Consider the following 23,909-nt stretch of genomic DNA (forward strand, 5'->3'; position numbering starts at 1 on the left):
AGACTTTCTATTCCAATTCATGTAATGCACATGTTGTCATATACATCTTGTTGTTTCTCATGTACCATTTCTAAAGCCAAACTTTTGTTCACTTATAATTATTTTAGATTGTTATTATGGAGGCAGTTCAATTCTAAACCTGCAGCAAATTGACCAAAACCATTAAAGGTAAAGCATAAAGTAATAAAACAGCATTCCAGAAATGTCTATTTAGTCACGTTTTAGAAACATGCAACTAATCAATGATATTCTAGAATTTATTCAGCTCTAAGAGAGAGGGTGGTGGTGGTGGAGGGTTGTTTTTCAGACTGGAGGCCTGTGACCAGTGGAGTGCCACAAGGATCGGTGCTGGTTCCTTTACTTGTTGTCATTTACATAAATGATTTGGATGCGAGCATAAGAGGTACAGTTAGTAAGTTTGCAGATGACACCAAAATTGGAGGAGCAGTGGATAGTGAAGAAGGTTACCTCTGATTACATGATCTTGATCAGATGGAGTTTAATTCAGATAAATGAAAGGTGCTGCATTTTGGGAAAGCAAATCTTAGCAGGATTTATACACTTAATGGTAAAGTCCTAGGGAGTGTTGCTGAACAAAGAGACCTTGGAGTGCAGGTTCATTGCTCCTTGAAAGTGAAGTCGTATGTAGATAGGATAGTGAAGGCGACGTTTGGTATGCTTTCCTTTATTGGTCAGAGTATGGAGTATCGGAGTTGGGAGGTCATGTTGCGGCTGTACAGGACATTGATTAGGCCACTGTTGGAATAGTGTGTGCAATTCTGGTCTCCTTCCTATTGGAAAGATGTTGTGAAACTTGAAAGGGTTCAGAAAAGATTTACAAGGATGTTGCCAGGGTTGGAGGATTTGAGCGGTCGGGAGAGGATGAACAGGCTGGGGCTGTTTTCCCTGGAGCATCGGAGGCGGAGGGGTGACCTTATAGAGGTTTACAAAATTATGGAGGGGCATGGATAGGGTAAATAGACAAAGTCTTTTCCCTGAGGTCAGGGAGACCAAAACTAGAGGGTGTAGGTTTAGGGTGAGAGGGGAAAGATATAAAAGAGACCTACGGGGCAACCTTTTCAGAGAGTGGTGCATGTATGGAATGAGCTGCCAGAGGAAGTGGGAGGCTGGTACAATTGCAACATTTAAGAGGCATTTGGATGGGTATATGAATAGGAAGGGTTTGGAGGGATATGGGCCGGGTAATGACAGGTGGGACTAGATTGGGTTGGGATATCTGGTCGGCGTGGACAGGTTGGACCGAGACGTCTGTTTCCATGCTGTACATCTTTATGACTATGACTCTATAAATACTGTTTTTGCTAAAGGATCAAGATGAAAAAAGATGGGTACCCAATGAACACTGTCTGCCGATTATGACTAAATAGAAATTCCTGGAATGCTGTTTTATTATTTTTATACTTTACCTTCAATGGTTTTGGTCAATTTGCTGCAGGGTTAAAATTGAACTGCCTCCATAATAACCACCCAAAATAATTGTAAGTAAACAAAAAAAAAGTTTGGCTTTAGAAATAGTATATAACCATAGAAATAAACGACAAACAACAAGATGTATATGACAACATTTACATTACATGAATTGGCATAGAAAGCCTATAAGGAAGTTTACAGATTCATCACAACTGAGATAGTTAAGGGAGGGTATGGAGGAGAAATATCAGGTTAAGGCCTCAAAGACTATAGCATTATATGATTTGTTCCTGCTAGTTTAAAAAATGATGATAACATACAAATTGATGTTAACAATAATACAAATTAAGAAAATGACATGTCTGAATCATAGTTAAGTATGGGATTCTTTGGCAGATACAGGTAGTTGTTATAGCTAAGTTCATAAAATTAATTTACAAAAAGTTAGTAGTTCATTAACAAATAATATTGAAAGGTAAGCAAAATAAGCAGGAGAGAATTAGATTACAGCAATTCTGACAAAAAAAAATTAACTCCTGTTCCTTTTCTTGACATGTTTGTTAACAACCCCATCATCTCAAAAAGCTGTGACCAAGAGTTCACTTCATGCCATTTACTGCAATAAATCAAAACCATAGATCTAACATTAACAGGCTACTCAGACTGAAGAAAACAGTATGTTTCACTTAACCAGCAACCAGATGAAACTATTTTACTCAATATCACACAAGTAGCATATGTAAATTAAAAAAGGGGCAGCTTCAAAAAGTAACTCCTAGTTCTTGATCAGAGGTTTACCAACACCCACATCTGATGAAATTTTCAACATTTCAACAATCATTCCACTCCACCTGAGAATCACCATGATGAATCCCTCCCTACTTCCATTCACAAAGTCCAGACAGAACAGAATTCCAATGTTTATCATACCCCATCCCTTACGTGATTGTGCCGTAATAAAACTGTTTTCCTCAGTTTTACTTCACTTCTCAATTTCCTACAGAAGAGAAAATCTGTCACTGGGAGTTCTAATGCCCCCTGCTTCTTAGTTTCAGCATTTCTCTTGTTCTGAGCTGGAGAAAACTCCAACTCAACACCGCAAAAGACTTCTGTTGGATTGCTCTTGCTAGATTTTCATCACCATGGCAACCTTAAGTCACAGGGACATTTCTCCAAGATAAAAGGTTTTATTTTGTTAAAAAAAAATGGACTTCATTACCTTCCCTTTCAGAGTTAAAAATCACAACACCAGGTTATAGTCCAACAGATTTATTTGGAAGTAAAAGCTTTCAGATTGCTGCTCCTTCGTCAAGCAGCTAGTGGGCCAGGATCGTAGGACACAATTTATAGTAAAAGATGAAAAGTGTCATACAATTATGCAATGTATTGAACAAACCTAGATTTCTGTTAAGTCTTTAATTACCTAGAATGGGTTGCAGGTTTCGATTCATTAATATGTATATCACAGAACTTCTTTCAAGTCACATTCGAGATAACTTAAGGTTTTATTAAAAAAAGGTGACATCTCAGCTCAGACAATGCATTAAAGGGTGTGAGGTTAGATATGGGTTCTATTTCCAAAGTAGGAAATTATAAAATGTCACATGGACTGACCACCTACCGATTGTGAGCTTTTTGAATAAAATTGTAACTTGAAAAGTAGTTCTGGGATTTACATATTAATCACTCGAAACCTGCATCCCATTCAAAGTGATTAAAGACTTAACAGCAATCTAAGTTTGTTTAGATCTTTTACTATAAATTCTGTGTCCCTATGATCCTGCCCCACTAGCTACCTGATGAAAGAGCAGCACCGAAAGCTAGCGCTTCCAAATAAACCTGTTGCACTATAACCTGGTGGTGTTGTGATTTTTAACTTTGTACACCCCAGTCCAAAAGTGGCATCTCCACATCATTCCCTTTCAGAATGATCTGTTTTACTTTCAGTTAAAAAAAAAAAGGTAACATGGTAATAGCGGAGGCATTTTTGTGTAAAGTCAGAAAGTCAATGCAGATGATCTAATGCTATAGAAGTGGAAACATTATTCATCTTATAACGGAATTCAAATTTGAACCATTTCTAGCTTTAAAAAAAAATGGTTCTTTCAACTACCATTTTAAACCAATAAGAAAAATAAATGAAAGAATTTCTTTGCCATGGATATTCTAAGTGGTTGTATGGGTAAATTAAGTGAAAACAAAATCTTGGGTTTTGCTCAACAGACCTCAATACCTCCCCACTAATGGCTGAACTCATGGACTCTTTCTGGTGAAGAGAGGAATATTACAAAGTTAAAACAAACTGAATGGCATAATCCCTTTCATGGTTTGGGACCAGTTAGACAGCTTTTATACTCCTACTTTCATATACTTATTGGATCAAATGTAGGTCTAACCTCAATACATGTCACTGATCAATTGCATTACTCATTGTTTATTAATTACCAAAACAAATTGTCAAAACAATCAGATTGAACCAGAAAATGATTCCCACATGAAATCACAGTACTCAACTTTTCATAAAGAGGAAACTCAAGTTACATAACTTTTTTTTAAAAAACAAAGTGAGTAGCAGAGGAAGAACACCAATGCCTCAAAACACACATTTCAATAATTACACATCTTTAAGAAATTTCAATGCACTCTTTGGATTATCTTCCTCTGCTTCAAGTTCCTTCACTTCTTCATCTATTTCTTTCAGCTGCTCTTCCTCATCTGAGAAAGTGTTAGATGTTGCAGAGTCCATATTGTACTTTTCTAAAATGTACATCTCAGGTGTGTCATCAATTTTATATCTGGATTTTTTCTTTTTTATTCGCTTCAATTTTTTAAGGTGATCCAGTTGCTCCTGGTGCTGTGCCGATAATATATAATTATCGGTTTCTGATGACCGTTCACTGATGTTCTTTTTGTATTCCAATATTTTTCTGTTCAGCAAGTCATGGTCAATACCAAAATGATCCACTTCAGGAGATGACAGGGGCAGATCAGATGAGGCTGAAGTAGATTCTTGAGAAACAGGTTTCCCACTGAAGTCTGGAGGACCATGTCTGGATTGGGGAGAAAAACCATTTCAGAGTGAGAGAAAATACAGATTTTTAAAAGTCAGATAGACCTCAATAGTGAAACTGTTTGATGGAGAAAAAAAACCAAGATCAAACTAGTTTATCTTCTACCACCCAAACCTGCATCATACAACAATGAAAAGAGACTGACCAAAGGAATCAAGCTAGCAGGGTGGCAGAGTAGTAGTGTCCCTTCTGTGAGCCAGAAGCTCTGGTTCAAGGATCACTCCAGGACTTGACGACTAAGGAAGGTGCATTTGTTCATAACTCAACCAAACAGGTCATGTGTCCTCTCAATAATATTCCACTGGCAGACTGTAGATTGGGAGATTCCTAGTCAGGCTGATGGAGAGAAATCGGAGAGTCAACCATCACCATCCATTACTCCAGGGTAGAACATTCGTCAAGAAGTTTGTTACCACTCAGTTTTGGGCAATTTGCTAGAAGCCAGCATAGATCAGAGAGGTGCCAAAACAAACAGATTTGATACCTGTTCCTGTTGATATTGATTCAGGACCTGCCTGCTCGCCCTTCAGTGTGGCTAATACAGTGCTGTGGGTCCAACCTGCCTTTGGCAGACAACCCAAGCAGTAGCAATCCATTCTATCAATCTTCTACAACAGACTCAAATATAACAAGGAAAACGCTGGAAATGGATGTTATTGTGAAGCACTGGGTCATATCAAGTCACAAATTACATACGTTTTATATTACAAATTGTCACAAAAACAATTGTAACACATTTTTTTTTGCAACGTGCATTTAAAATGGATTGTACTCCCTCACAATCACACCAAGATTTAAGTAAATATAGTTATATTGCAACTAGGAGAATGTAATCAGAGTCATAGCTAGTCTGTGATACTTCAATTGTTTTTTTTAAAATGGATTAGACCAGTAACTGCAATTGCAAATTCATGTTACTCAAAGTGAAATTCAATAAATCTGGTCACATGCAGGCTAGCACCAGAGAAAACATGACCATGAAGCCTCGTTATTAACAATCCAACTGATCTTGCTTACACGACTTCGGTCCACAAAACATAGTTTAACTATTTTGTAGTGTACTTATAGTCAATTTGAATATATTATCTATTTGCAAAAAAAAAAATGCAGTGGACTCTTAAATGCCCTTTGAAATGACACTAGCAAACCACTCACTTGTAAAGCATTTGGGACAGCGATAAGCAATATACGCACCTTTACCACATGTTCAGGGCAGAAAGGAAAATAAGACCCACTGGTAGATCTGCTTTGATCACTGTTGAAGACAAGTTTATAAGGGGTGTTCCCTTTCACAAGGCGTGAAATGCTGCACTGCCAGCACTCACCTATTAATATTATGGATTAGTGGTGCTGGAAGAGCACAGCAGTTCAGGCAGCATCCAAGTAGCTTCGAAAATCGACGTTTCGGGCAAAAGCCCTTATTGTGGTATAGCGCAACACTGGTTAAGTTGACCTGGCAAATAGCTTAATTGTTGCAAATATTGTGCCAAAAACAATTTGTCACATGCTGGTGTTTATTAGACTTCTGAACCATACAAAATCCATTGATGTGTAAACCTAATCACACCATTCACCACGAACACTTTGATGTTTCCTTCATATTTGTTCTAAAGATCATAAAACAAATTTCCAGGGTTGAAATACCTTTCTTTATAATGTTATAAATGATAGTTACCTAAAATGCTCAATGTCCACAGTCTCTTTCTCAGACCCATAATCAGCAAATTCTAACAATCTTTCAACCTGCAATACCAAGTAAAATAGATTTAAATGTGTACTTTAAAAACATGCATATGAATTAAACATCAATTTTTTTAAAAAACAATCTTGTCAAATCATTTATGACAAATCTATTAGGTTTTGTTAAACTGTAGGTACAATGTGTTTAGGACAGATTATAGAGATAGAGGAAAATAAGGAGGCTCATCTTCTATCATTCAGGCTTTTATTTGCATTTCATCATAGAAATTCATTTCAGTGAATTATACCCACCTCAGCTATTGCCGATTGCTGACGGTCTTTAACGAAGACCACTGGAGGAACGTTACCCATGACTTGCCGGGAAATGATAAGGTGCCTAGAAAATATTTTAAAATTCTTTTAATTGGACTTTGCCCACTTTACGTCAATAAATGCTCCCAGTGCATTTCCACTATGACTTACTTTGTAAATTATGGATAAAACAAATATGGTTTGGTTAACATCTACTACAAAAATAATGTAACTTGATAGAAAAGGTGGCAATGACAACATTTACCTTACATGTGCAGAACATTTTTGTAAGAGTTGCTGAACACTATAATCTTTTTCCACTGAACCACTTGCCACCCAATACACTCGACATGCCGAAAAATCCACAGTCAGCATTACCTATAATGCAATCAGCACATTCCAATAATCATGAATCTCTAAAGTTTGTATCCCGGTGAACTAAATCTTTATTAGCAGATCACCACGACTCAGCAATTTAAAATACCTTAAAATATTATTACAACCAGATCATCCATTGCTACTTATACCATACAATTTATTTTAGACTTCAAATATGAAAGCAAAACTAGCTTTCAAAAAGAAACCAAGAGTGATTAACTTGCTTAGTGTAAAAATTCTACCCTCGAGTTGACTTTTCATCCTTTTGTTTTGACACTAAAATTTTCTGTAGTCTTTTTGATAATAAAGTTTACCTTGACACTTTTTTCTTACATTATTGCAAAAAGATAACTGAAAGATTTACCATGAACTATTTCTAGAAAAATTATTTACATTCTTGACAAAAATACATTTAAAACCACAGTCTAAATAGCAAACAGGAAAAATTCCCTCTGATTTCTGAACTGTAACAGCTTGCTTATGTTCAAGCTCATTCATGCAATATCTACCATAGAATTTATCACAATCTAATCAAACTGCAAGAATATATTTCTAGTTAGACTATATTACAGTTGCATAACAGAGAAGACATACAAAGACACCTGTTTTGACATATGAGAACAAAACTACATTTTAGGTATGTTTGAGACATGACAGAGACTTCAAGATGCTGAGAAAGCCTGGAGGCAGGTATACAAATCAAATCTGTAGAATTTTCAGACTCCATTCAAAAAAAATATAGTCTCAAAAGAATCTTTCTATAAAAAAGGTAGGATCTGAAAATAGGGAAATTATAGAATTACAAAAGTCACCGAGATTTGACTTTCCACAGGGAGAAGGATGTGACATATTGTACAGCAAAGACTTTTACAAGGAAGAAGAGTCTAAATTTAAGAAAGTTCTTCCTACAATCTTAAGCCTGGAAAAAAAGCAATTTAAAACAATAGATATGAAACGATTAAGAGCAAATGTAGATGTAAGGTGGTATTGGTACATTGGAATTAAAAAAGTACGGTATGTTTAAAGATAAAAATTCCATTACTGGAAAAAGTTTTCATTTCTACAAAAGAAAAACAGGAGTTTCAGAAGGATAACAAGATGTATAAATGATCTGCTTGCCCGAAAACATTACCACATATCATAGCTTGTACGACACCTTTAGATTAGATTAGATTACATTACAGTGTGGAAACAGGCCCTTCGGCCCAACAAGTCCACACCGACCTGCCGAAGCGCAACCCACCCATACCCCTACATGTACCCCTTTTTACCTAACACTACAGGCAATTTAGCATGGCCAATTCACCTGACCTGCACATCTTTGGACTGTGGGAGGAAACCGGAGCACCTGGAGGAAACCCACACAGACACTGGGAGAATGGGTGAAGTTCACACAGTCAGTCAGTCGCCTGAGTCGGGAATTGAACCCGGGTCTCTGGCGCTGTGAGGCAGCAGTGCTAACCACTGTGCTGCCCACCTCTTGTTAAATATAATGCAATTCAACATCAATGTATGCTTGGATATTGCACATTGATGATCTTCCTCAGTTATCAGTAAATTGAAAGAAAATCAGAGCAAGTGGTGTCATTTCCTTGTGTTGTACTTAACCTTTGGATAGAATAATACCTTCAGAACAAAAAAAAAAAATTGTACTTACTTTAGATATCTCAACTTTATGGTCATATAACTCTGAGCTGACTTCATTACTGTCCAACAACTCAGTGATTGCTTTGTAAAGCATATTGTTGAGTGCTCTCATTCGGATACTGTGCTCTTTCTGCAATTTGCGCTGAGGTTTCAGCGCATTCTCCAAACTTGAGGGCTTAAAAAGCTGTACACAAACAGTAAGTGAAACTGAGTAATTGTGAATTACATGATAAATAAAAGTCCCACATTTCAAACAAGTAATATCCTTGAAAATTCAAACTGAGCCAAAAATAAAGATAGTAATTTCATCTGAACCATCCAGTGAGGATTTGTGGTGAGAGCTAAGAAATAAGAAAGGGATGGTGACATTTTTAGGGTTGTATTATAGGTCCCAAATAGTCAACGGGAATTAGAGAAACAAATATGCACGGGGAGACTTGCAGGAGCAATAAGGCTGTCATAATAGGAGATTTTAATTTTCCTAACAGATTGAGGCTGCCAGAAATGTTAAGGGTTTAGAGGGGCCAGAATTTGTTAAGTGCATTTAGGAAAGTTTTCTCAATACATGGGTCCTACTTGAAAAGGGGCAAAAATAGACCTACTCTTGGAAAATAGGACAGGACAGGTGGCGGACATGACAGTGGGGAAGCATGTTGGGACCAGTGACCATAGCTCTATCAATTTTAAACTAGTTATGCAAAGGGACAAAACTAGTCCACAGGTTCAAGTTCTAATTTAGAGCAAGGTGAATTTTGATGGAATTAGGAGCTTGCAGTAGTTTGTTTGCAGCAAAGGGACCTCTGGCAATTGGGAAGCCTTTAAAAGTGGGATAGCTAGAGTAAAAGGTAAGTTTGGCAGGAATAGGGAACCCTGGAATGACATGAGATATTGAGTATTTGACCAGAAAAAAAAAAGGTGTGGCTGAGGTACAGGCAGCTGGGATCAAGGGGCTCCCTGGAGATACGTACAGAATATAGGAGTTTACTAAAGGAGGAAATCAGGAGGGAGAAAAAGGGGGCACAAGACAGCTTTGCTTGAGGTTATTAGGGTAATCCAAACAGGTACTGTTATTAAAGGAAAAAGAATAACTAGGGAGAGAATAGAGCTCCTCAAGCACCAACATGAACATGTGTAGAACCCCAGGAGATGGGTGAGGTTCTCAATGAATATTTCTCCTATGTTTACCTTAAGTCTTTGGAACTTGGGGAGGTTAGTGGTGATTTCTTGGGATAGTCCATATCACAGTTGAGGTGTTGGATGTATTAGGAATGTATGAAAATAGATAAATCGCCTGGTCCTGACCAGATATATCTAAGAACTCTGCACAAGGCTACAGAAGAAATTGGCTAATATTTTTGCATCATCATTAACCACAGGTGAGGTCCCAGAAGACTACAGGGTAGTGGATGTTGTGCCATTATTCAAAGGCTGCAAAGAAAAGCCTTGCAACTATAGACCAATAACATCTGTGGTGGTTAAGTTACTTAAGATGATTCTGAGGGATAAGATATACATGCATTTCATTGATTTGATTAGGAGTAGTCAGCAAGGCTTGGTGAGGGGGAGATCATGCCTCATAAATTTGTTAGAGTTCTTTGATGAAGTGACCAGGAAGATTGACAAGGGAAGGGCAGGGCAGTAGATATGGATTTCGTGTGGATTTCAGCAAGGCCTTTAATTAGGTTCCACATGGTGGGCTGCTCTGGAATGTTAGATCGCATGGAATCCATTGAGAGCTGACAAATTAACCTTCCAGCTCAGCGAGCAAACTTACATCCAAAACCTCAACCGGAGCTACAAATCTTCTCAAACTCGCGAAAATTGGACACAAAATTGGCTTGACAGTAAGAAGCAGAGGGTAATAGTGGAAGGATGCTTGTCGAACTGGAGACCTGTGACTAGTGGAGTGTCTCAGGGATCGGTGCTGGGTTCATTAGTTTGTTATCTATATCAATGATTTGGATGTGAATACCCAAAGGCATGATTAGTAAGTTTGCTGATTTCACCAGAAAATAGGCAGTATTGTGAAGAAGATTATCAGAAAGAGGAGGAGGAAATGGTGAGGACTGCAAACGTTGGAGATCAGAGTCGAGAGTGAGATGCAAGAAAAACACAGCCGGTCAGGTAGCATCTGAGGAGCAGGAAAATGCTTATGCCTGAAACACTATTCTCCTGCTCCTTGGATGCTGACTGACCTGTTGTGTTTTTCCAGCACCACACAATATCAGAAAGAGTGGCAGGACCTTGATCAGCTGGGGGAAGTGGACAGAGAAAACGGCAAACAAAGTTTAATATAGATAAGTGAGGGGTCTCTTATTTTGGTAAATCAAAATCAAACTAAGAGTTTTATGGTGAATGGTAGGGCTTTAAGATTTGTAGTGGAACTGAGGGATCTTGGAGTTCAGGTGCATAGTTTTCTGAAGGTGGAGTCACAGGTAGACAGGGCAGTGAAGGTGGCTTTTGGCACACTGGCCTTCATTAGTCATAGCACTGAGTAAGTTGGGAAGTTATGTTGCTGTTGTACAGGACATTGGTGAGGCCACATTTGGGCTAGTGCATTCAGTTTGGTTGCTTTGTTATAGGATGTTATTAAACTGGAAAGAATGCAGAAGAAATTTACAAGAACACTGCCTGGACTCAATAATCTGAGTTATATGGAGACGTTGGACAAGATAGGACTTTGTTTCTTTAGATCGGGGGAAGAGAGAACTGTACAAGATCATGAGAGTCATGGATAGGGTAAACGCACTCCATCTTTTTCCCAGGGTTGGGGAAATAGAGGACGAGAGGGCATCAGTTTAAGGTTAGAGGGGATAGAATAAAAAGGGAGCCTGAGGGGCAACGTTTTAACAGAGGATGGTACATATACATAAAATGAGTTGCCAGCGGAAGTGGGAAGTGGGTACGTTATCAACATTTAAAGGCATTTGGACAAATACATGGATAGGAAGTAATTAGAATGATATCGGCCAAGCACAGGAGAATAGGGTTAGAATAGACAGACATTTTGGTCAACATGGACCATTGGACCAAAGGGCCTGTCTCCATGCTGTAGATTTCTATGACGATGAATTCTCCTGTTTCTGCCTGGACCAGTCAGTAACACTTTCATCTCTATCATGAAGTTGTGCGCTCATTCAGCACATAAAAAATGAACTCTCCAATGCTGCTTTGTTGCTCAAGATGAAATGGTCAATTTGCATATTAAAAAAAGCCCACAGCACTACTCCCCCTCCCTCCATATTCAAGTCCATATTAAATATAGCTTATGCAAATAGCATAACATTTCTGGGTTAGTAAAATAACTACATAATACAATAAATTATCCAACTGCTTAGTCAGAAATCTGTTTTTATTTAACCAATTTCTCTCAGCCCGGCCAGAGATGTTTTAGACACCGCTGAAGCAGGTGGAACTTGAACCTGGGCCTCCTGGCCCAGGGGTAGGGACACTACTACTATGCCACAAGAGAGCCCTATTAAAAAGACATAAATCACATTGAGACTTCTATTAATCTAACAGTTTCAATGGTAATGAACATAAAGTTACAAGTTAAAGTATCAAGGGACTGGCATAAGCAAAGTTCCTAGAAATGAACAGGGACAAGAGTAAAAGCAAAATTACTGCGGATGCTGGAATCTGAAACCAAAAAAGAGAAAATGCTGGAAAATCTCAGCAGGTCTGGCAGCATCTGTAAGGAGAGAAAAGAGCTGACATTTTGAGTCTAACTGACCCTTTGTCAAAGCTTAAAAAAAGGGAGAAATAGGGAGGTATTTATACTAGGCTGAGAGGAGGAGAGACCCCCACCCCACCCCCATATTTTGTCATATAGCACTGGCTTCAGCCTTGGTCAGTCACAGCTCCTAATCTCCTTATAATGTCTCTATGCACTGTCATTATCACCTCCTTATTGCTACCTTTGCTTCTGGAGCCATGACTCACCTTCTCAGCCTCTTATAAATACCTCCCTTTTTTTTTAAAGCTTTGACAAAGGGTCAGTTAACTTGAAACATCAGCTCTTTTCTCTCCTTACAGATGCTGCCAGACCATTTGAGATTTTCCAGGGACAAGAGTAGTTCACTCAGCCTGTTGAGCCTGTCCTGCCATTCAGTAGGATCATGGCTATTCAAACATTTTGTTTCTTGATACTGACACCATTCGTGACATTGGATTTCTAATTACCAATGGCATGCAATCTTAAACTCTTAAGAATCAGTTTCCACACCTCTGTGGTACAGAATTCTGAAGGTTTACAATCCTCAGAGTAAAACAACTTTGTATCTCTCAATTAGGAATGGCACCAACTTAATGCATTAATTATTCCCTCTGGCTCTGGAATCTCCAATCAGGGGAAACAAATTATCTCCATCTACCCTACCCATTCCTTTCAAGGATTTGTAGGTTTCATTCTTCAAAACTCCAGCAATTACAGGTCTGGTTCATCAATCTCTCTTCAGACAGTCTGTTGATCTTTACTGCCATTGGAGGGGATGCAATGTTTTTCCTGAGATAAGACGACCAAAACTGCAGACAATATTCCAGATGTGGTCTAACCAAGCTCCTGTGCACTTGAAGAAAAAAAAACTTAATGACTCCTATTCTCTAATCCCCTTGCAATAATGGCTAACACTTGATTAGCCTTCTTACTAGCTTGTTGCACCTGCATATGATCTTCCAGTGAATTATCGACAAGGGATCCCTTTGTACATCTACACTTTCCAACTTCTTAGCAATTAGGAAATACATTCCATCTCCAAGTGGATAACCCCTCACATTTTTCCACATTATGCCATGTTCCTGTCCATACACTAAAGCTGCCCAAATGCTCCTGAAGCTACTTTAGATCTTTCTCACAACACCTAGTCACACACAGCTTTGTAACACCTGCAAATGTCAAAATATTAAACTTTGTTCCCCATCTCTAAATCATTGATATATCAATGAGTAGCTGATGCCACAAATATTAATCCTTAAAAAGTACCCCACTAGTCACAGCCTGTCAATACAAAAGTGACCGATGTATTCCTGCTGTGATTTTTGTCTATTCTGCAATTAACCTATGTGCACACATTCTCATTAACATTTTCCAACCAATCTTTTGTAGGGATTTTATCAGAAGCTTAAATGAACATTTAAGTATACTACCTCCATCAGCTCTCTATTGTCAATTTTATTTGTAACATTGACAAAAAGCTCCAAAAAAAGTTCCCATTCACAAATCCATACTGACTGTGGACAATTAAAGCATGATCATCTAAATGTCTATTTATTCCATCTTTTATAATAGATTTGAGTGCTTTCCTTTTGTTCAGTAGTGGGGTGACATTTGCTACCTTCCAATCTGCAGGAATCATTCTAGAATGTATAAAATTTTGGAAGATAATCACCAAAGACTCTCTTTGGCCATCACCTTCAGTAGTCTTGGAAGACCATCATTAGATTCTGGAGATTTATCATTAATTTAAAAAAAAAAGGACTGGAGAAATTAATGTTGGTTCCCTTCAACTGCTCATTCCCTGGTTGTGGGAAATACCTGGGTGTCGTCTTCAGAAAAATAAAAAGACTAAATAATCATTTAGCTTCTCTGCCCCCATACATTCTCCTGACTCTACCTGTAATGGATTCATTAAATTCTAGCCAAACATATAAAGATTCCATAAAGGTATGTAAAAAGTATTTTTAGTCCGAAGCAGGAACACAGGAAAGAATACAATTTACTTATCAGGGAACCAGATCATCTCGATTTGAACTATTTTAATGACTGGGTCTCATTAATATGCCACTTACTCACTAAACATTTCATGAATGCCTGGCTATTACATAGGGTTATGATGAATGAAGTTCCTTCTCAGGTACCAAAAGAATAGTTCCGGACTCCAAAAAAAAAAAATCCAATGACAAGAGAGGTCCATTGTTTCCTTGTTGGGCCCTATAGTCCCTGGTCTACAAGGAAGCCAGAATTAAAGAACTCATCTGATCTTACAGATCCTCTTTTTGCAATGGCTGCATTTTAGCTCTCTTTTATTTTCCTTTGCTTAAAATATTTGCTTACTTTTCTTTTGGAAAGATAATAGTGGTCTCTGACTCAACTACTCCCTGTTGTATTCTAAATTTATTCCAATATATACACTATCCTTTTACTTCACTTTCAATAAAGAGAGTTATAAATTGACCACCTAATGCCATTTAACTCCCAAACCAAAAGAAAGCCTTTTTCTACTCACCATAAGAACAGTTCATAATTTTAAAAAACATACACTAAATTTCTCCTTAGCCTCAATCCATTAAAAAGCAGCTCAGTACAAGTCTCTCACAATAAGTACAATTTTCTGTCCTTGTTTCATGAACTCATCATGATTCAACAAGGACCACATGAAAACCACTTGGTAAATGCTTCCTCATCTGTCCCAGAACATGACTCCAAAAAGGAAATGCTTGCATTTAACAAATCATCTGGCTAAATAATGTCATTCCTTGTCATAAATCTCTATCCATTAGAGAAAACAAAAACTACTGAACTTAATCTACAACAGAAAATAAAAAAAAAGGTTCTCTCTAGATTGCTTTTTCTTTTGAACAAAATCTGGAGTATATTTTAATAAGTAAGGACAGCCAAGAACATATTTTGATTACTCCTTGGTACCTTTACCAGGGCTGTGATAATGTGCACAACATTTGGGACCCATAATGTGGTACAATACTTCAAATGCAGGCAGGTTAAAATATTTGGCAGTACAAGATACAATTTTGCATCTCTTGACTGTTTTAGCATCACCACCTAAACCCAAAAGGCTTTCTCATAGGTTGGTTAGTGCTGGCAGGGCAGGAGAGAGGTTTTAAACTAATTTGGCAAAGGTACAAAGGTGAGCCTGATGTAAATGAGGGGAGAGATAAATACTTAATACTCTTGAATAAAACATATCCAGGAAAGGGGAAAAAAATGGATGGCAAATTGATCAAAGATACTGTTCCAGCACTAGAAAGGGATAATATAGCTAAGTAATTATAAACAAATCTGTTAGAACAAAGAATAATAGAGAACCTGTTATGATGCTATGTAAATGCTTCAAGCACCAAATTGTAGAATGTTTAAAGATAAATCATAGCAAGGTGCAAGAATTTGAGACTAGTGATAATGGGGCTCTTCAAGTGCCTGAGAAATTAACAGTTTAAAGCAGAGGGGAGAAAAACTCCTGGAATGTTTATAAGAGAACTCCCTTCTTCATAATGTTTCCACCCCAACTAAAAAGGAATAAGTACTGGATCTAGCTCTGTGTTTCAAATAGGGGGAAAAAAAAAGAGTTGGCAAACTATGATCACAATGTCATTAAAGTTTGTCATGAAGAACCAGGAAATGGCAAATTTGAAAATACTCAACTGAAGCGAGAAGGGATCCTAGTTTACTAGAATAGTGTTTCACAGGTAAAACACTGAATGAACAGTGAGAGAGCTCCAACAGAAAATGATTTTAGATACAGGTTAGTCAGTCAGTTACACTCCTAAGAAACAGGAGAAAACAGCTTCTTAAATGACAAAGACAGATTAAAACAAAAGAAAAATGGGTCAGTGTGCAATGAATGTTAGATGCTTTATTTAAAAGTTAAACAATCTGAATACAAATAATAGAAAGGAATTGAAAAAAAAACAGAGGACAAAGAGCACATGAGCACAGACGTACTAGTACCATTAGAGGAAACCCAAGAGCCCTTTTAGAAACTTACAAATAGGAAAGTTTAGTCAAAAGGAATTTTTCCACTAATTAAGAAGCAAAAAAATGGTGCAGGATATGGCTGAGCTACTAAATGATGATGTTGTATCAGTTTCACTCCAGAACTGGCTCAAAGGTAGAAGACAGAAGGTGGTGGTGGAGGGTTGTTTTTTAGACTGGAGGCCTGCGACCAGTGGAGTGCCACAAGGATTGGTGCTGGGTCCTCTACTTTTCGTCATTTGCATAAATGATTTGGATGAGAGCATAAGAGGTACAGTTAGTAAGTTTGCAGATGACACCAAAAAATTGGAGATGTAGTGTACAGCGAAGAGGGTTACCTCAGATTACAACAGGATCTGAACCACATGGGCCAATGGATTGAGAAGTGGCAGATGGAGTTTAATTCAGATAAATGCGAGGTGCTGCATTTTGGGAAAGCAAATCTTAGCAGGACTTATACACTTAATAGTAAGGTCCTAGGGAGTGTTGCTGAACAGAGAGACCTTGGAGTGCAGGTTCATAGCTCCTTGAAAGTGGAGTCACAGGTAGATAGGATCGTGAAGGCGGCGTTTGGTATACTTTCCTTTATTGGTCAGAGTATTGAGCGCATCAAAGGAGAAGGAGAATTAACGTTTCGGGCATAGAAGCCCTTCTTCCAGGAATGAGGAGGGTGTGCCAAGCAGGCTAAGAAAAAAGGTAGGGAGGAGGGGCGTTGGGAATGTGATAGGTGGAAGGAGGTTAAGGTGAGGGTGATAGGCCGGAGAGGGGGTGGGGGCAGAGAGGTCAGGAAGAAGATTGCAGGCCAAGAAGGCTGTGCTGAGTCTGAGGGTTGGCACTGAGAAAAGGTGGGGGGAGGGGAAATGAGGAAGCTGGAGAAATCTGCATTCATCTTTTGTGGTTGGAGGGTTCCTAGGCAGAAGATGAGTCGCTCTTCTGCCAGGCGTCATGTTGCCATGGTCTGGTGATGGAGGTGGCCAAGGACCTACATGTCCTTGGCGGAGTGGGAGGGGGAGTTAAAGTGTTCAGTCACGGGGAGGTTGAGTTAGTTGGTGCGGGTGTCCCAGAGGTGTTCTCTGAACCGTTCCGCAAGTAGGTGGCCTATCTCCCTGGTGGCGATTGGAAGGGTGGGGTTCAAGGGCGGAGGAGATGCGGTGGAGAGCATAGTCAACCACATCTGAGGGGAAATTGCGGTCTTTGAAGAAGGAGGCCTCTCCAATCGCCACTAAGACAGAACCCCACTGGTCCTCACCTACCACCCCACCAACCTCCAGATACATCGGATCATCCTTCGTCATTTCCGTCACCTCCAAACGGACCCCACCACCAAGGATATATTTCCCTCCCCACCCCTATCAACGTTCCGGAAAGACCACTCCCTACGCAACTCCCTTGTCAGATCCACAGCACCCCCACCCCCCACCCACCCAACCTGCACTCCCGGCACCTTCCCCTGCAACCGCAAAAAAATGCAAAACTTGCGCCCACACCTCCCCCCTCACTTCCCTCCAAGGCCCCAAGGGACCCTTCAATATACATCAGAAATTCAACTGCACCTCCACACTCATCATTTACTGCATCCGCTGCACCCGATGTGGCCTCCTCTATATTGGGGAGACAGGCCGCCTACTTGCGGAACGTTTCAGAGAACACCTCTGGGACACCCGCACCAACCAACCCAACCACCCGTGGCTGAACACTAACTCCCCCTCCCACTCCGCCAAGGACATGCAGGTCCTTGGCCTCCTCCATCGCCAGACCATGGCAACACGATGCCTAGAGGAAGAGCGACTCATCTTCCACCTAGGAACCCTCCAACCACAAGGGATGAATGCAGATTTCTCCAGCTTCCTCATTTCCCCTCCCCCCACCTTTTCTCAGTCCCAACCCTCAGACTCAGCAACGTCTTCTTGACTTGCAATCTTCTTCCCGACCTCTCCACCCCTACCCCCTCTCCGGCCTATCACCCTCACCTTAACCTCCTTCCATCTATCGCATTCCCAATGCCCCTCCCCCAAGTCCCTCCTCCCTACCTTTTATCTTAGTCTGCTTGGCACACCCTCCTCATTCCTGGAGAAGGGCTTATGCCCGAAACATCGATTCTCCTTCTCCTTTGATGTTGTCTGACCTGCTGTGCTTTTCCAGCAACACATTTGAGTTGGGAGGTCATGTTGCAGCTGTACAAGTCATTGGTTAGGCCACCGTTGGAATATTGCATGCAATTCTGGTCTCTTTCCTATCGGAAAGGTGTTGTGAAACTTGGAAGGGTTCAGAAAAGATTTACAAGGATGTTGCCAGGGTTGGAGGATTTGAGCTATAGAGAGAGGCTGAACAGGCTAGGGCTGTTTTCCCTGGAGCGTCGGAGGCTGGAGGGGTGACCTTATAGCGGTTTATAAAAATATGAGGAGCATGGATAGGATAAACAGACAAAGTCTTTTCCCTGGGGTTGGGAGTCCAGAACTAGAGGGCATAGGTTTAGGGTGAGGGGGAAAAGATATTAAAGAGACCCAAGGGACAACTTTTTCCACACAGAAGGTGGTACGTGTATGGAATGAGCTGCCAGAGGATGTGGTGGAGGCTGGTACAATTGCAACATTTAGAGGCATTTGGATGGGTATATGAATAGGAAGGGTTTGGAGGGATATACGCCTGGTGCTGGCAGTAGGGTCTAGATTAGGTTGGGATATCTGGTTGGCATGGACAGGTTGGGTCGAAGGGTCTGTTTCCACGCTGTACATCTCTATGACTCTAAGAGGATGCTGTGAACGTCACAGTAAAAGGATATGATAGAAATAGATTAAACTAGATAGACTGAACTGGTTGCAAATTCTCAAAAGGGAAAAAAAAATCTGATCTGTATGGGATGCATTCTAGATTGTTAAAGGATTAAAATGGCAAAGAAAAATTGATTGATTGATTGATTGAATGTTTATTTACAGTTGCTGTTGATTACCCGTTTTTGATGTTGATCTTCATGGTTGATGGATTTTATTCAAAATTTTTGTCATGGCAAAAAAACAAATTATTTCTAGCTTAAAGCTCAAATAATTCTATTGAAGTTCTTCATTAACAGAGTTCATGTGATTTTCTGTATTCAAAAATTTCTTCCATCACCCAAAAGACGAGAACTACCTTAGACAGGAAAGTGAAGAAATCAGTAAGGCAGTTTCTTCAGTTTGTTAAATTACGCAGGTTCATTTACTAAAATTTGCCTTACCAATTGCGATCCCAATGTCGGGCTTTCGTACCAAAACTTCTTCCTGGTTGAAGGCAAGAAAAATGATAGATTGAGCACATCAATTAGTAAGTACAGCTTAGACCATCACCATATCACTATACCACTGAGGTTGGGTGTAACCTCATGCTAGTGTGAACTGCAATCTTACCACCAGGTAAGTGCACATACATGCAGAGTGACTCCCATGAGAAATTCTGAAAACTTTGCAATTTGAGAGATGTGATGCCGGTGGCAAACTTGATCCAGGTCCTGTTATTTCAGTGCAGTTTGGTTTTAGCTGTTTAAAACTGATATTAACATCACTAAAATTTTCAGTACTATAATTCTCTAAAATCTGATTATTTTCATTAATTTTCAAATCAGTGAGATCAACATGAAGGTTCCACCTTCTCAAGCTCACCCGTCGCCTGAGGAGAGGTATCTTTCAGGTTTAACTCTCAACTTTGGCCTCTCGCTCTCTCTTGAATGAGACACAGTTGTACAGCATGGAAACAGACCCTTTGGTCCACTCCTCTGTTCTGACCAGACCTTCGTCATCTGTTCCTATATACCAGCATTTGGCACATGCTGTATTTATTGGAATGACATCAGTTTGCGGTTTCTTGTTTGTCAGGTTCAGTGCAATCTGATTTAGTAATGCAGAAGCCATTTTGTGCAGCTCCTTCAGCCATTGTGTCCTATTTCCTAGATGCCCATATTCTCAGCCTTACACAGCTGCAGCAGGATGTGCAAGGATGCATTTGACCTCAGTGGGGAGATGTTGCCGGGGTGGGGGAAAAAAAAAAAAGAGTAATTTGTTCAGAAGAATTGGGGACGTACTTGGTGTCTATGGATCGGTGTAAATAAGATTATAATATTTGTTCACTTGTGGAATAGGTGGCAGTACTTCATTCTCACCCAGAGGGCTGGAAGCTGTGCATATTTCACTGCTGGATGTTGGATAACTGAATTTCTGGTTTATATAGTGTGTAATGGAAAATTATCCATTTACTGTGAAATTTAAAGAGAACATTTTTGTTTAAATCAATGCTGTGCTGAGCTTTGTAAATGATGCTTTGGTGAAGATTTGCAGTTAGCTTATCTCTGTTTGAATTCTGTAAGCACTCAACTTGATCTTGCGATAGTCGAACTCGGCGAAAGCTGAATAACTTGTGTCTAGGACCAGGGGATGAGAGGATAACAACTTGAGTTTCCCAGTCTCTGCAAGATAAGGAATGCTATAAGGCAGGCGTGTGTGTAATTGTTCAGTACTCATTGCACTAAGGCATCTGGCTTGGTGTAATGGGTCAGTCTTGCAAGATTTATAATAAAAGACCCTTGCTTTGCTCTTGCTAACTATTGAGTCAAGTCGATTTAATTTCCACAACATAGTGAAGACTCTTAACAAGACTCAGTCAATAGAAAATAACTTGCATTTTAATAAGTTGACTGGAATATGCACGTAATAGAACAATTCTGATACATTTTCATGTATACCACTGAGCAGATTTGAATTTATCAAGCTCAGCTCCTAGTTTAGACTGTTCTGGAATGTGAATGTCTCATTACCCTTACAAGCTAGGAAAACAAAGGCAAAAACTGACACAGTAAGAAAGTTGGAAAATGTTCACGCATGGGACAGATGGAGGCTGGTGGAAAGGTTAACTCTGTGGTTTGATTGGAGTGTACACTTGTCATGGATTGAATGTTCGTGTGTTGCTCCCTGGAGCTCGAGATTTGGAAGTGTTATGAATTTCATTTGCATTTTGGGAAAATAAGATAATTTTAAAAGAAAAAAAAGCCATTTTGTAGGACAATGATACCGGGCATGACAAGGTTACCTCATGACCTTTTCCACACAGTTTAGTCTAGTCCCTTGTTATAATGTACTGTTAAAAGGGAAGCTTATCTAGCTAAAGACAATTGGCTATTTGGCTGGCTTGATCAGGATTTCCCACTTTGATGTGCATGTAGTTTAATTAGTCCAACGTACTTAGACCTGGCAGTTAGTTTCACTTCCTCTACAAGCTTTTGCCATTTTATTGCTGTTTATGGACTTGTGGTGTTGTTGTAATTTTAATACCAATTTCTTTATAAAGATAGCTTGTGCCCAGCAATGAGGGGAGTAGCCTGAGAGAGCTCTGAGGGGTAAGAGCTGGCACCGATACTATGCTAATGGTTTTAAAACCTTAGCTCAAGCCTGGCTTATACGTATCTATATTATAGTGTAACATTGATGCCATTGGTAAATGAAGGTAATAATTTAAACTAAATTGTCTGTAAAGGGTTTTATATTCAGACTACCACAGAGTACGATCTCCAGGACAAACCAAGAGAGGCTTACAGGTCGAGTCCGTTAGGGATTCACTGAGCCATCTCAAATAGGTACTTTAAACATCACCCTGCCTAATTGCGAATCCACATTCAAGGAACTGTGTACCTACACCCCTATAGTTCTTTGTTTGACAACACTCCTGAAGACCTTAAGATTAACTGTTTAAGTCCTACTGTGGTTTGCTTTAACAAAATGCAACACCACACATTTATCTACATTAAACTCCATCTGCCACTCACTGGCCCGTTGGCCCATCTGACCAAAGTCCCACTGTACTCAGATTACCTTCTTCACTGTCCACTGCACCACCTATTAGTTTGGTGTCATCTGCCAACTTACTAACCATGCCTCCTATATTCACATCCAAATCATTTATACAAAGTTTCAAAAGGCAATGGACCCATCACTAATCCTTGTGGCACACTACTGGTCACAGGCTTCCAGTCTGAAAAGCAAACCTCTACCACCATTCTGTACTGACCTTCAAGCCAATTTTGTATCCAAGTGGCTAGCTACCCCTAAATCCCAAATAATCTAACCTTACTAACCAATCTACCAAGTGGAACCTGATCACCTAATCCTCTGGGATCATGGCATTATTAAGATAAGTTTTAATTTACCATAGAAGAAAAGCTTTGTGGATTCAAAGTATTTCCTGAAATCCTCAAGATTAATGTTATCATTATTTCATGAACAAACCACTTAGCATAATAAATTAAAATTATTGCAATTTGACAGTTTGAGCCATTTTAAGTGAGATAACAGGCAATGGATAATTTAAATTAGGGTAATGCAAACAAAATATATACACAGTAAATCATTTAATTTGTACTTACATTAATTAGAATGAACTCAATGAAAAGTTACAGCCAAGATCTTAATTGTTTTTCTCCAGAGAAATACACCTGCTGAGTATTTGCAGCATTTTGTTTCATTTGTTCCTTTTGCCAGTCCAGGTGGGCAGAACTTATATTTTGCCATGTTTGTTTGTAAACAAAATGTCAAAAAACATTTGACAGATGATTCCAACAAAATCTGGTACACAATTAGTATATGGCCAAAGGAAAAACTGATCAATGCCATAACCTTTTTAAAAAAAGGATCCTTTGGAAGACATGATAATGTAACTTTTTCCTTTTAGAATATTGTTGGTTGCCCCAGCTGCCAAAAGATAATTTAGTTTTCAAGGCCTAAAAGAAGGTAGAAGCTCTTTTAAAAGGCATTCCTTTTTTCAGTGTTACAGTCACTGGTGAGCTTAGTCAGTTGTATGGCTGGTTTGCATTGCATACCAGTTCGTATTCCATACCAGTTGGGGTCAATAAGAAGACCTCACTATCACCCTTGTCTGAGGCACTGTGACTAGCGACTCATCCTCGCGTGTTTTTGTTCACTAATCGCAAGAATGCAAAACTCTGAAATTAGAGTCACTAATTATTTCTCGCTCGTTTTGTTCCTCCAAACCGCACAGACTTACTACTCAGTCTGTATTGGTTGTTAGTTCATTAGATATTAATATAATTTTGATGCATAATTATAAATTCTATTTAAAGGAGGACAGACAATTGCAGCATCCGCTTGACACGGACGATGTTGAGATCTTATCTCGGTGGTAGCAGAAACTTTTAAGCAAACGATATAATTTCCCTCTACCGCCTTCAAAAATTTAAACCTATAAATCTGACCACTTGGTATGTTTGATACCTCTTGCTTCCTGGTAAATATAAATTGATTATGTACAAATACTCACTTTGATTTAGAGAGGAATTTCTTTAGTAAGCTCTTCTTTGCATACAGACAGCCGGTGCTGTGCACTTGCCTGCATTGACCTCCGGTCAGAGACAGACCCTGCCATTTGTACCAACCACCAGGGACCGCACACCTGCGCAGTGCGCTCAAAACTCCAACTGCTGCCATGAGGCCAACTGGGAAAACTCAGGAAAAGGTTCAGCCTAAATCCATAGACGCTCCTCCATCGCTGACTCTAGGGGAGCGAGAGGGGGAAAAAAAGGACATTTACATCTAACCAGAACTCTCGTTATATGAGAAAGATGAAAAATGACATCTCCTAACTGCTCTTCATCAGAAGCCTGTCATTGTCACGCATGCGCGGTCGGGATCAGGTGGGTGGTCCCA

General features: G+C 39.4%; 1 protein-coding gene across 1 annotated transcript; it reads right to left on the bottom strand.

The window, feature by feature from the left end:
- Positions 1-1,620: 1,620 nt before the first annotated feature.
- On the bottom strand, positions 1,621-23,893 carry rbfa (ribosome binding factor A). Its single transcript, XM_072560860.1, has 7 exons — positions 23,524-23,893; positions 19,442-19,484; positions 8,530-8,703; positions 6,760-6,872; positions 6,495-6,579; positions 6,178-6,245; positions 1,621-4,481 (listed from the first exon to the last, which is right to left on the bottom strand). Exons 1-7 carry the CDS (start codon positions 23,688-23,690, stop codon positions 4,046-4,048), a joined length of 1,086 nt encoding a protein of 361 aa, XP_072416961.1. The 5' UTR covers positions 23,691-23,893; the 3' UTR covers positions 1,621-4,045.
- Between the last annotated feature and the right edge of the window lie 16 nt (positions 23,894-23,909).

This window comes from Chiloscyllium punctatum, chromosome 41, assembly GCF_047496795.1.
Source record: "Chiloscyllium punctatum isolate Juve2018m chromosome 41, sChiPun1.3, whole genome shotgun sequence".
NCBI classification, from domain to species: domain Eukaryota; kingdom Metazoa; phylum Chordata; class Chondrichthyes; order Orectolobiformes; family Hemiscylliidae; genus Chiloscyllium; species Chiloscyllium punctatum.

Bases quoted from the DNA above. Each gene is read 5' to 3' on its own strand.
- rbfa (XM_072560860.1), bottom strand. From the start codon at position 23,690: ATGGCAGCAGTTGGAGTTTTGAGCGCACTGCGCAGGTGTGCGGTCCCT. The intron at 19,485-23,523 runs GTGAGTATTTGT...GCCTTCAACCAG, and splicing joins AAATTCCTCTCTAAATCAAA to GAAGAAGTTTTGGTACGAAA. The intron at 6,580-6,759 runs GTAAATGTTGTC...AATATTTTCTAG, and splicing joins AAATGTTCTGCACATGTAAG to GCACCTTATCATTTCCCGGC.